The sequence below is a fragment of the Erpetoichthys calabaricus genome, chromosome 9, assembly GCF_900747795.2.
Source record: "Erpetoichthys calabaricus chromosome 9, fErpCal1.3, whole genome shotgun sequence".
Taxonomy (NCBI): Eukaryota; Metazoa; Chordata; class Cladistia; order Polypteriformes; family Polypteridae; genus Erpetoichthys; species Erpetoichthys calabaricus.
The window spans coordinates 96416680-96430901 of NC_041402.2; the positions used below are offsets into that span (position 1 = coordinate 96416680).

The window sequence follows — 14222 nt, forward strand, 5'->3', positions numbered from 1 at the left end:
GCTGGACTTGAAACCTAAACATCTGGGCCTGTGTCACCCTATTTGAAAGATGGATACTAATCTCATAACAGTGAGACATGAAATTATAAAGACTAATAAGAAAACCTAATCTTCAAAAGTTTTATTTGCCCATGACTTTGTCCTCAAGACTTTCACTGTTGCCTCTGACTGTACTTGATGTACAGTCAACTGCTGTGACAATCACATCACATTTACTGATGATATCACAGGGATTGGTCTAATTACTATCAATAACAAAACTGCACATGGTAATATAGTGACACAATTCAATAAAATGGTGTCAAGAAAACAACCTTGCCCAGAAAAAGAAAACAACTCAATCCACAACCCAGTCAGAATCAAGTGAGCAACAGTGGAAACTCTTTACTGCCAGACTCCCCAAATAACAAATATCTGATGACATATAACACCAGTTCATGTTGAAAAACACACAAGTGCAAGATTGCCGAATTTTCATTTCTGCATAATATAAATGCTCCTCTCTCAAGTGAAGCATATAGAAATCATAGCATATCCAGAAACTGACCATCTAATAAAGTACATTAGTATTGTTATTATTGTATCAAGGGCTATTTTCTGTTTTGTATACATATAATGTTGTTGGAAAAGTTACCACAGTGGCCAATTCCTGTGGGAGTTTCAGGCCAGCCAAGAGATAAACAGTAATCCATCCAACGTGATCTCTATTTGCTTCTGTGATTCTCCCAGTGGACCCTGCCTAGTACACTTACCAGGGGAGGCACCCAAGAGACATTCTTAGTAACAACTGTGCTTGTACCCTTACATCATCAAGAAATGTTGACATCGTTAACTTTTTATGGGCTCTGCCACTCCTTGTTCAAAAAGTTTGTACCTTTTTTTCCACCAGTTTCATTATATCAATGTACAGTCGCAGGGAACCTATATTCAGACCACACTGCGTACAAGTCAAGTTCCAACAATGGAAGGGGTTCTACTCAATTGCAGGGCACATTCACACACAAAGTCGCATTCATTAACTGTGTGGCGCCAATTAACAAAAAAACTTAAGTCTTTAGAAAGTGCTTGCTTCAAGATGGACAACGTGGAATTGGTAAGGTCCGGGATTCTGATGCTGTTAATTAGCAGTGCTAAACTCTGCCTCACTGTATATACTTTTTTTAGCATTTCCCAAAAAAACATTAATTTATTAAGTAGACTGTATTACAAAGAACATTAAAGTAATTGGTGAATGCGCTTTATAATTTCATAGTGGTATTATTTGTCTATTTTAGGGCAAAATCTTATGTTTAAAAAATGTTCAAAGACAAGGACTGAACTTGAACAAAAAAAGGTCTGCTTTTCGTAGTGAATGCGGCATCTGGCAAAATAACAGGACGAGACGATACATGTTTAATGCGTGTGGCGTCACTCACTATTACCTTACAAAATAGGGGGAAGAGCGGAGAAAGGAGGGGGCGTCCTCTAGAAAGACTCGCGTCATTGTGTTACTAATACAGGGCAGAGAGCAAGCAAAAGCAAAAGATCGGGCAGGGAAAAAGTTTTTTTTTTAAGACCAACGACAAAAGTATTTTACTAACTGCAGAAGAGGAGTTTAAAGCTGAGAAGGAAGGGAAATCAAGGAAAACGTAACGACAACAAAGCAGAAACGACCAAAAACATCGTTAACTACGTGTGAAAGGTATGCGTTAAACGAATTCTGCTTCTTTTGAAATTTACCTGCACTCCTCCTACAATATTTTTTCATAAAATAAGGCAACAACTTTTTTTAAAAGCGCCAGAACGTACACGTTCAGCTTGATCGCCTTTAAAACTTGCATACAGCAAACTCGTAAATCACACCCTTATGCTCGGTTCTGTAAATCGCTGTAAAGGTAGACAACTTTTACTTGCCTTGTTATACTGCTAGTAGAGATTCCAAAAAAAGCACGCTGTTTTTTCTCAGACTGACAAAAGTTGTAAAAGTTAACAAACAGAACGGGTCGGTCGTAAAGCAACAAACGGGATTATATACTGTATCTCGAGTTTTGTGTTTCATCAGTCATTTGCTGTGTATTTACCTGACGAGGCAGAAATATACCCCTCTGGTTATTCATTGTCAAAATGAATACATTTCATTCCTCCAAACTGTTGGCATCGAGGTGATATCTCATTCAAGCGTCTCTCGCCCCATAATACCTTATAAGGACACAGGACTGCGAGTTCACTTCGGTTGAAGGTGTCCTGAAGTACGAATGGTGATGAGGAGGATGATGATGATGATGAATGGTAGTGTTGTATCAAAGGAACTTGCGCTAACGGCACATTGCCAGTAGCTCAAGGGTTACAGACAGATCCGTGCGAATGTCATCCATCCATCAATTTTGCTGTTTTAACAAATAATCTCGGGGACGACTCTATTTCACCAGTATCAGGCGCATACATCCGTAATTCCTAAAATATACAGCACACGGCACGGAAATGGAGCGCAATAACAAATTATTTTTTTTCCCTGTGGTGGTTACAAGAAAACCGCTGAAATAGGTTAAAAGCAAAAAACGCGCATCGCATCGAGTAAATGTTCGATTATCCAAGAAAAAAAAAATTGCTGGGTGGTGCTGAGCAGGAGAGACTCAAGACTCCGTTGGCTGCACTTCGCGGAAGGGGCGGGATTTGGGTAAACGGGTGGACCGGAGCAGCCGCAACGTGGAAATCTAGCCGGAAGTTTTCGTTGTGGATGTGGTTGAGCGTTAGGTTTGGAGGGTGTGAGTATTCTGGGGTAAACGAGCGAACAGGCAGATAAGGTGAAAACGCTTAGGTGAGTTTGTTCAATGTGCAGCAAACAAGCTGGGGAGGGGAACTTTGACTTTGTGAAGTGAAAATTGTAGATTGTATTTTTTGTATATTTTCTTGAATTACATGCAGGTACCGGTTTGGTTTTTGCTCAGTTTACTATTATTTTAAGTCAAGAGAGTGGCAGATAAGAGCTAAGTTCAAGTTCTTGCATTACTTGGCTTTTTAGTCACTAAGTAGACAACTTCAGGTTATTAATAAACTCTGATTAGCCAAAGATTTGACTACAAAGATCACGTTATCCGAATTCATGTGCATTTGAATAGTATTTGCTTAATAGACAGAAATAAACGGATCGACGTTTATTACTGCGATTCCCTGCGGTTAGCGTCAATAAGTGTTTTAAATACTCATAGTCGATATGGTCAGTGTTAATAACGAATATTCACTTTTTTACGCACCGTTAGGTTAAACACTGGGCAATAAGACTGCATTCATTTGCCAAGCATTTTTCTCTATGGTGATGGATTGCATATCTCGAGGTCAGTGTCCAGTGCCTTGTCTGCATTCTTGAAAAGGAACCGTGTGATAAACTGGTCTGCAGTCGCAAGCCGTGGCTTGTTCAGTCTAGCATCCGCAGTCATGAATCACACTGACTGGGCACTGTCGAACAAGTAACAGCAATTTCGGCCCATTCGTGTCACATTTAAGTTGGGTTTGCTAAGTACAGCCTGTTATGTCTAACTGGGAGTACTTTTCCCCTCATATCTATCTCGGTATTTTATCTCCACTCTTTCTTCAGTTCAGGGTCATGCAGCTTTCAGCGGAAAACGAGTCTCGTTTGGCTTTTGCTCTTATTCTTTCTGATAACTTTATTTACCTTGAATAAATTCTTTTCATACTCTTCCTATCTCCTGATGTTTATTACTAAAAGGGTAATGAAATAGCATTAGCCTTAATTCTAGCGAAGTTCTTGGCTGCTTTAAGATTCGTTTTTGTTTTGAAATTGCTGAAGTATGTATCTTCCTCATCAAATCTTTGATTTTTTTTTTTTGCTTAATTTTGGTGGTAAAATACCTGTGTTTTATGTTACAAATGTTAAGTGTTACCGGATGCTTCTGTATGTATTGTATTCACTTATTTTTTCTGCTTTATTTATTTTCTGTAATCAGATTCAGTATAATTTTTTTTGTGTATAATGCTACCACTTCCATGGTGAACAGTCTCACAGATTGCTTTGTACATAGAACACAACTGTTTATAGAGATAAGAATTCATACATTTGGAACCCAGATTGCAGTTGCACAAGGCTCGTTTTTGTTAGTTCAGTTTGAACATTGTAAATGGTAATCTTCAGGTTTTTTTTATATTATTAATATTTTGCACTGCAGTAGTTCAAACCACAAACTCTATTAGAATAAACACCTTTTAAAAATTCTCAAACAATTCAACTTACATATATGTCAGTTAGAGGAAGCACACTTCATAGCTTTGTGTTGTTCCAGGACAATAGAAGCAGATGGATAGATGTTTTCAATTACTTTCTCCTGCACCATTTCTGCCATGCAGAATATCAATTTGTAAATGCATAACCTTTTACATTTGTTGTTAATGTAACTGTTACAGGTTTCTAATTAATGTTATGTCTCATTTATTTTCTCAGACAATTTTGAAAGGTTACAATGTCTGGCTCAAGCACAAATGGTGAACCTAATTCAGCAACTCGAATGACTTCTACTGTGACCATCAATATCTCCACTCCTAGCTTTTACCATCCCACCAAAAAATTTGCTCCTGTTGCAGCACCAAAACCCAAGGGACCCACTGTATCTAACAGCCATGTGCCTGTGTCACCTGTTGAGCAGCCACAATCTGGACAAGTCTCGAGTGCTGGCAGCTCAGCTCCACCAGCAGTTTTCATGCATCAGAGTAGTTCGAAAGCTGTGATTGGACGAGTGGGGGATGTACCTTTACCACCACCACCACCACCACCACCTGTTGTTGACGGTAAGATATTGTACTACAACGAAATTTAAATAATTTTGACAAATATGTATGCAGTGGTCCCCTGTATCAGTAGTTGTAAAATTCAGTTCTAGCAACCCACACCTTTATGCTGCAGCTAGCTTCTGTTTTTAATTGGACTTCTACCTTAATTCAACAATTATTTCCCAGTTTTTTTTTTTTTGATCTGATATCAATCCAGAAATGATAAATTAAAATGACAATGCACATCTTTCTAAATCTGTTACAAATGCATTTCTCACTGAAAATCAAACAATCAGAAGTAAAGTTTTTAAAAGGTAAAGTGAAAGTGGTTGGAATAAAAATCTGCAGCTGCAGTGCACCCAAATTACCATCTTTTAGAACCATTGTTCTATATCTCAAAAATAGATTTTCTGTCAATGAAGATTTTTCTTTGCATATACAATAAAGAAGCCCATCCTGAAAGTGCTTTTTGCAGTTATTTTTCTCTTTTTATCAAATGATGGTTTTATATTATTTCGAAGCGAAAACACCATACCTCTACTTCATGCTTCCCTTCAGTAAGCTTAATAGTATACGTTGCTTTTTTGTCCAACGTCTTTTAACAGAAGAGGAATACTTATTAGATCAATTAACTTATATAGCTTAGATGTGAATTAGCTGGAAATTTCTCAAAGCATAACTGTTTAAAAAAACATGGGTCCTTTGAATTCAGTACTGGAGGGCTGCAGTGGCAACACATTTTCTTCCCAGCAAAGCTGATCTTTAAAATTTGTTTGACAGTGTCTGCTTTTAACCTAGTTTGTGATACATTTTTTTCTCAAAAAAGAAAAGAAAACATGTAAAAAGTGTTACATTTTTTGGCTTGAAAAAAATGACATTTTTATTAAATCTCATCTTTCTACTGTAAAACGTGAAAAACACTAAAAAGTACAAAGTCAGAATAATGATACAAATAATAATTATGAATAATAATATGAACAGCGCATTGCACATGTGCGAGTGACGCAAGTATCACATTCAGATTCACCAGAATCGCTTTAGCTTTCACTGACCATTTAATTTCACTGCCCGAAGACCGATTCACTTTTTCACTGCTGATGGGAGGCATTTCTTACGAGATGCCATTAGGAGGTTAGAAGAAGACGCGTCTACACCGTTCTTCAGGTACTGCTTGGACCTGACACTTACACAAAACACGCCTAACCATTGCCCCAGTTGCAATGTGCGAGTGTTAAAGATGCTTAACTAGAATACAAATCAATTTTGGAATATAAAGTGTGGCCATTATGGAACTTGTTTCTGTCCTTAACTTCTTGGCGTTAACCTTAATTGTGACTCAGGCTTGGAATTCTATGTCATTAGTGGTCAACCATGTGTTAGACTCGGGGTGATGTTTAAGCTTTACATTCTTACATATATAAATAATGTTCAGAACAGTATAGTTGCTGCCATCTATTGGATTAAATAACCTGTTAATGCAAAAAATAATTATTTATATGGTTTTGCCACTCTAAAGTAACTCATGAATATTCGTGAATGGGTTGGAGCTTTCAACCAAAACAAAATGGCATTTAAAGAAATGACTATAAAGTCAGTTTTAGAACAAGTTGAAGACTGAACCAATCGTTGAGTCAAGTAATAGTGATGACAATGTGAATTGATCATCAGATGTTGACACAGATGGTAAAACTGATTTTATACAACAACATATGTCCAAACAGCTGTGATATGCCTGGTGACTTAAGTTGCATAATGCTGCATTGGAGTGCAGTATCTATGTTGTAAAAAGGCAAAAGGGTTGTGATTAAGTAGAATGACAAGAAAGATGTCTGCTTCCTAATCACTATTCACAATGCAACAACTGTTTATGTCAAGGAAATGTGGAAGTCAATAAGTAAGTCTTGCACCGTGGTAGTCTGTTTATATAACAACTTGAGGATTGGGCAATGACATTCTACCCTCTCCTACCCAAGCAACAGAAAAAACATTATAACAAAAGTGCACAAAGAAACACATTTCTGCTGTTTTAAGTGCAATACCAGGCTGTGTGTTGGTGACTGTTTCAAAACATATCTCACCAAGGACATGTACAAAATCTGCATCATTACAGCAGTGAACAATAGATATGTTTTTCCGACTGTATTTATATTGACATTTTGGTATCCACAAGTTTCTGTTACACATAATAACAGAAAAAAATATTCTATGTTTTTGAAAGCATGCCCGGGCCTGGAACGTAAAGTGCAGTATGAGTGCAGGCCAGCGAGTTATAGGGAGGGGAGACAATCGTGATAGGGTACAGCATGGAACAAACGTAAGACCTTCGTCCAGGTGCTGTGCTAAAACTGAAAAGCAACTGAAACTGCAAACATATATATATATATATATATATATATATATATATATATATATAGAGGCAGTATTTTGGGTCAGATTTGCCATACACACTTGCTGATCTCATCAGTGCACCATATCAGATTACTGAGAACTGTAGCCCATGTCACATTTAGTGACCAAGTGCAATTCTTCCAGTACAGTCGTGGTCGAACATTTTTTGTCTCCAATGGTGTGCTGCCTGACGGAACCAGCACTATATGAAGGGTTGACAGCTTCAAGAGTCGGCTCACAGAAGAATGCCATCGACTGCTTCTGACTTGCCAAGATTATTTAAATAAGAGCTGTAAGTGAAAATTACTGAAACATTTGCATAATGTGACATAAGCTTAAGCAGCAACAAAGATTTTCTAACAAAAGAAATAAAGGTCACGTCCTAAAAAGAACATCAACAAACATTTATTTTTATAGCATTTTTTCATACAAACGATGTAGCACAAAGTGCTTTAATATATGTCAAAGAAGTAATTACATGCAAAGAGAAACACATTTAGATAATAATGAAATAATAATATACAAAAGATAAATACATAGTACAGTTACATAAAGATACATAATTAAGAAAAATAGGGTCCTCAAAATTCAAAATAGATTTTTTTTTCTTCAAGTTTCCAAAATGACAATGGGGAACAAAACAACTTGAGTGGATACAAATCACTACAAGGTGATTTCTTTTCCACCCTGTGATTAATTATGAAAGCTTTTTTCAGAATTGGGGAACCAGTTGTTAATATGATTGTTATTGCTTCTTATATGTGTACAAGTATAAAATGTGATTAATTAAGAACATATCTTAGATATGTAATATTCTAATTTTCTTGGCTGACAGCTCTGCTACAACCATGCACAACTCATATGGATTTGCCAAGTGGCAAAGGTCCATTTATGTACTGATATGTGTGTTGTGTACTAGAATTGAATATTCTCTGCCTTACTTAGGAGTATGCCTAAATGTCTGAAATTGATTGCAACTGTTAGAGTTGTATGGATTATTGGTTTAATAAAATTACATTTTTCTTATAGGGATATAATTTCAATGCTAACCTAACTAAAATAAAAAGGATTAAATTGCAGTATATTGCAGAATCAAATCACAACAGTTAATATATTGCGAAACATAAAACAATTATGCTGTTATCATATGGTGGCCCAAGTATAGTGATAGTATCATCTTGTGGGGTTCTTAACAGTTCCCATCCCAAAATATTGCCCATATGTTTCACAATATTGGTGACTCATCAGCATTTTTCACTCACTTAAATTTATTGCTACTTTGTTCCTTGCCCCTAGGTGGAATAATGTTGTGCCTCTACCAGGGCCTTTTTACAGTAACAGGAGTTCATGTAGCATGACTTAACTGTAGGTAAAGGCCTCTTTATCCTTCTTTCCCATTCCTCATGTTACTTTTATAATTTTTTAATTTTATATGATAATTGTTTATATTTTGGAATAAATGTGTAATTTTACAATATCAGTCGTAATGGCAATAACAGGTTATGTTTGCACATTTTTTGTTATACTTTTATTACCATGTTGCAAAAGTATGTATCTTAAATGTAAGTATGGTCAATAATTTAACAGTAGTTTTTTTTTTTTTTTAAATGCAAAAAAAAAAAATTGCACATTTAATTTTTCCTGCTTCCCCAGTCTTTGTTCAATGTCTCTCTCCAAGGCAACAAGGGCACAAAACAAAAGTACCAGGAGATGAAAGTGTAGTCAAGAATAAACAGGAAAGAGGGTCAAAAACCAGGAAGAGTTTTATCAAAGATTCTAACCCACAATGCTAAGCTAACTCGTAGTGAAAACTCCTAGCAAAAGTCAAGCTTTAAGTCAGAAACAAAATTGTGCATCAAACCTACAGTAAAAATCAAAGTACAAAAATCATAGCCAGAGTCAAATATTTATTTTAAAGAAAAAAACAGCAAAGAACCATAATAATTCATGTTTTATCAACAAATTTGCTCAACTAGCAAGTGCACAACTACTGCCTTTTTACCATTGTGTTGATAACATCATGTTTAGAGTGCAATTCTGGTAATTTTGCAGCAGTAACCGGAATAACTCCCCCAAAGCAGTGACACCCACAAAAAAATGAAAATAGCATCATGAAATAAACAGCATAAGATGTTAAATAAAAGTAAAGAAAGAGTGAGAGAATTAAACTGTCCATGTTAACAAACTTCGAAATGTGTACTATCAGTGTCCATAGTTGAAAATTTCAGTTTGAAATAAAAAAAAATAAAAAAATACACAAAACCATAACGAGCAAAGGGCAATATTTTGATTTTGAATAAGTTGATGAAATTTAACCTGGTTTTTAGGGTGTAATGTTAAACCGTTTTTTAGCAGTTGAATGCATTTTAGTCTACTCACTAATAATGTCTAGATTTAAAGGAAATCAAGTTCAGTTAAAATTGTAATACTCAAAAGAATCTGTTAAGATATCATTTTCAAACACATTGATTTTCTTAGATTTCTAGAGTCCTTGATAGAAGATGACATTTCCCTCATTTCAAAACATTCACTGTTTGCGTTTTAGGCTATAGTATAGGTGCACAGCTAAATAAAATCCACCCATCCAAATTCTGTATCTCTTATCTCTAATTAGGTTTACTGGGAACTGGAACCTATTCTGTGAGAATAGGGCATTAGGTAGAAATTAACCCTGGAAGTATCCTACTCTGCTATAGGACACACATGTATACATACGTAAACTAACACTGGGTCAATTTTTGATTTTTCGATTAACCCAACAGTACCGTGTCTTTGGAGTATGAGGAAAAAATAGTTTTCCAAACAGAAGGAATGACAAGCCAGGAACTGAATTGGCATCCAGTTGCTGTGAGATCACAAAATGCTACATGCTGGGCAACATTGCTGCATATGTTAAGTAAAATAATTGAAAATGTCAAGTAAATTACTGAATTGATTTGGATTTTCTGACTGAATGGTGTAGTATAACCGCTTACTACTTTGCTACTTGTGATTAGTCCAGTTCTATGGATGCTTGGGCACATAGATTATTCTCACCTTCTGTATGTTGGCAGTATTTTAATTTGTAATAAATGTACTGTAGTGTGTTTGCACCCCATTGGTCAGAACGTAATACCCCTCCCCCCCCCAAGATAAATGGATAGGAGTGCTTCTGAAGATATGTAAGCCTTGTTTCAATATGAAAAGCAAGGTTCTTCATCAAAAGTGACTTTTGTTGTAATGGCAGTTATCTGTGAGTTAAAATGTGTATGAATTTTTGGCTACCTGGAAATGACATTATTAAACAATTCTGATTTTCCCTCTTTTTGTACTGTGAATAAAGACACTTAATTTGCTGATTCTTACCCAGATAAATTGCTCATATCATTGGTGTTGCCCGATTTACAAAATGTTTAGCAGTAGCCAACACATTGCAGCACAATTGTATTTCTCTAAACTCCTTTTCTCATCCTATAATCAGCATTTCTGACTATTGGTAACCTGGAATTTTCACTTAATTATAATTTTATGTTCTTACAGTTAACTGTTTATTCAAATTATGGGGTACATATCTCTGTTTTGCTGCTTTATACTTTATAGAGGTTTATTCCAAGATATACACATGTTGGATTTCATTAGCCTAATGTATTTGAAATAATTGGCAAGGTACAGGTTTTGCTTTTTAAATCTCTATCTCTGTGTTTTTTTTCTAAATGAAATCAAATTTAAAGTGTTTGTACTTTTGGAATTTTTGTATACTGTATGTTTGACACAGCATGACATAGTTGAAGAATAGATGCTTAGATTTAGTCACAAGTGTTAATTGTGCAATTGTAATTGTGCATACTTGAAGGATCATTTATATGAGCTTCTTGCTTTGTAAACACTTAGCAGCACAGAATCAAGGCGTGAGATGAGATTTTTTTGAATTGAGACAGCAAGTGGCTGATGATGGCTCTGTTTGTCTGGAAGTTAGAAGCAGCAGGTGATGTTGGCAAGAATTATTTGGCAGCTAATTGCAGCACTTGATAAAAATTGTCGTGTGAAATGTCCTTGTTTCCTTCTGTCTATATATTTGTCATGTATTTTTTTAGTCATTTCTCCTCTACAGGAACCTAAGACCTTTTCTAACCATATCAGATAATGGAACTATGTCATGATGAGATTCACACTCACTCACACGAGTATCTTAACTTTAACAGTTAGCATAGATTGTACAATGTTCTGATATGGAAAGAAACTTGGGGTGAAATTTGAAATAGCAGACTACAAATACAGTGGATTATTATGGAACAAGTTAAACATTTCCTGAATTTTGGAGCAGTGTTTAAGGGAAGCTACTCCCTATTGTGTAGAGTTAAGTAGCAATAATCTCCGCTGTTACCCTAATTACAAAAAAACATGTTGTTAAACTTAGCTGGCTTGCTTTTTGTTCAGTCATGCCACACCCAAAATGTAGAGAAAACTGACCTTTTCATCATGATCCTAGGACAGTTTGAACAAAAGGCTACTCATGACAGGCAGTAAATGTAATCTGTGCAGCCCGCTTTATGTATGATGGGTATAACAAAAACTTGTAATCTGCATCGTGTTGTTGCATTTGCAATCAAACCATGCCTTGAATACGAGTTGCCAGTGCTCTGGAGGACAAGCATTAGTCAAACATTGACAGTTGTATGTGACTTTCGCGCAGCGTTACATTCAGATGAGACAATTAAAATGCAGCTTTTTTTGCTTGCAGCACATTGCACAAGCTGAAAGAAGACCAATGTTAACAGTGGCCAATATAAATATGAACTATTAAGCTTTGTGGCTGCTGATGCAAATTATACTAACATTGAATAGTATTTTTAATTATTTTCTTACATAGTGTCACTTAATATTGGTTGTAATGTAAGAAATGCTTACACACTAGTTTCATATTGTTTTATTTATTTTTCTTTCTGCTATTCATAAATTATCATCTTCATCAGTGCTTATATGTTCTCTGTATAATTAACTTTGTAATTAGTTGCCATTTTGACTGACAGCAGGGATGAAACCTATTCGTTTTGACTAAGTATGTTGATTTTAGAGTTGTCTTCTATTGTGTGATATTGTCAACTGAGAAACGTGTTGCCTTTTCTCCTAATCAGATTTCCCTCCCCCTCCCCCACCCGTGGAGGACAGTGATCTACCAACCCCACCACCCTGTTTGGATCCAGAACTACCAAGCTTTATGAATGCAGCTACAAGCTTCCCTGCTCCACCTCCTCCTCCTGCTTTTGAAGAGCCTTTTCCTTCCCCTCCCCCAGCTGAGGAAACTTTCCCTTCACCACCGCCTCCACCGCCACCACCACCACCCCCACCTCCTATGCCTTTGAGCAATAACAATCCTCAGGTGAGTTAAGAATTACAGAATGATGCTCAAGCATTTTAATGTAATTTTCAGTGTTAAAGTTATTGATAGAATGTTTGAGCAAAGTTGACACTACTTTAGTTGTACTATGTTTGAGCTTTCTTTCATAGTTTAATTGTTTGACTATTGATAAACATAAGATACAATATATTCAATATCTTTTTTCGGTTAAGTGTTCTGTCAGATTAGTACTGAAAAAGAGTGTGTGCCAAATTTGTATTTTTTTTTTATTTATGATATTTTTCGAACATGGTAAAGATTATTGATTAAGTAACTTAAAATTTGCATATTGCACTGGATTTCTTTGTGAATTTAAAGAGTTGTGTTGCTCTGTTAACAGGTGATGATAAAAGGTATTTTTTACCTACTTTTACAAGTGTACATGATAAATTAATAAATGTTAATTGTAGGATACGAATAGTGTTAATAACAAGCCAGAATCAAGAATCATGTCTCTATCGAATGGCTAAAGTTCAGATTTCAAGTCTCTGTGTTGTCTAGTCAAAGAAATAGATGCAAACATGGTTGCTTTTTATTATTTGTGTTACAGGGCTTGAACGCTTCCCCCTTAAATTTAACACAATGGGGGATTTCAGACTTTATTGGGGGAATAAAAGGGGTAGGAGAAAAACAGCCACCATTTAAAAAGCACTTTGATATTTATATTTGATGCATTTTTTAATGTCGTAACTTATTCTTTTTGATATTTACAGTAGCTTATAGAATTGTGAGTACATAACATCTTCAGTCTTTCAAATAATGTGTTATTTCAACTATTTTAATGTTAAATTAGTAATTGTTTCATACTGCATGTAGAGATTTCCACTCATATTTACCCAAAAAGTCAGACTTGCCATGGAAAACTTGCAGTAGACTAATATAAAACAAGCTGCAAATCAGTAAGTCACGCACACGCACACGCACACACATCTATGCTGCTTATTACTCTCAGGGTGTAATTTTCTGCAGCTTTAAGACAGTTGAGCAGTGTCATGTCCTGTCATTTCTAACCTGCTTAATCCAGACCAGGGTTACAGGTGTGCCAGAGCCTGCCCCAGCTAGCATAAAGTGCAAGGCAGGAACAAATCCAAGACAGGATGCAAGTCCATCGCAGGCTGAACACACACATACACAATACACAGTAGTGCCAATTTAGCATCCCCAATTCACCTAACTTTCAAGTCTTTGGACCGTGGGAAGAAACCAGAACACCTGGAGGAAACCCAAGCAGAGAACATACAAACTCCACACATGGAGGACCTAGGGCACAAACCCCGGTCTCCTTACTACTACACTGCGCCACCCTGCTGTTCCAGTTGAGCAGTGATGAGGCTTACAGTGTGAATGTAGTTAATTGAAGAAATTTTAGGTATTTAGTTAAAATATACCTAACATATTCATAGCTTAGGTGGCATCGTAGTGCACAATGATTTACAAATTCATTGTGCTAGGTAAAAATACAGCACCTGATTGTCTTCCCACGTCGATGTCCTTGAGTATCCCTTCTTGTTAGTTTGCAGGGACTGGTTAAGATGTATATCTACAGCCTCAGGGCTCACATAGAGCGAAAGTGTGAGAAATACTGTTTTAATGGTGTAATACATAAGCCTAGAACAAATACCTTTTAAGTGCATTTATTTAATTTATGTGTATCTGTCTAGAGTGCAGGTTTTAAGGTTTAACAGTAGTTATCCCA

General features: G+C 36.1%; 1 protein-coding gene across 3 annotated transcripts in view; it reads left to right on the plus strand.

Annotated features, from left to right (window-relative positions):
- The first annotated feature begins 1490 nt into the window (after positions 1–1490).
- zyx (zyxin) overlaps positions 1491–14222 on the plus strand; it is a 46264-nt gene continuing 33532 nt past the window's right edge. Inside the window, exons 1-3 of one of the 3 annotated variants that reach the window (XM_051931709.1) lie at positions 1491–1681; positions 4436–4779; positions 12264–12508. In XM_051931709.1, coding sequence (XP_051787669.1) covers positions 4455–4779; positions 12264–12508 — 570 coding nt within the window. In that variant the 5' untranslated portion in view covers positions 1491–1681; positions 4436–4454. Of the gene's footprint in view, positions 1682–2715; positions 2798–4435; positions 4780–12263; positions 12509–14222 lie in introns of those variants that run through there. The other 2 variants (XM_051931707.1, XM_051931708.1) reach the window with 2 other exon arrangements.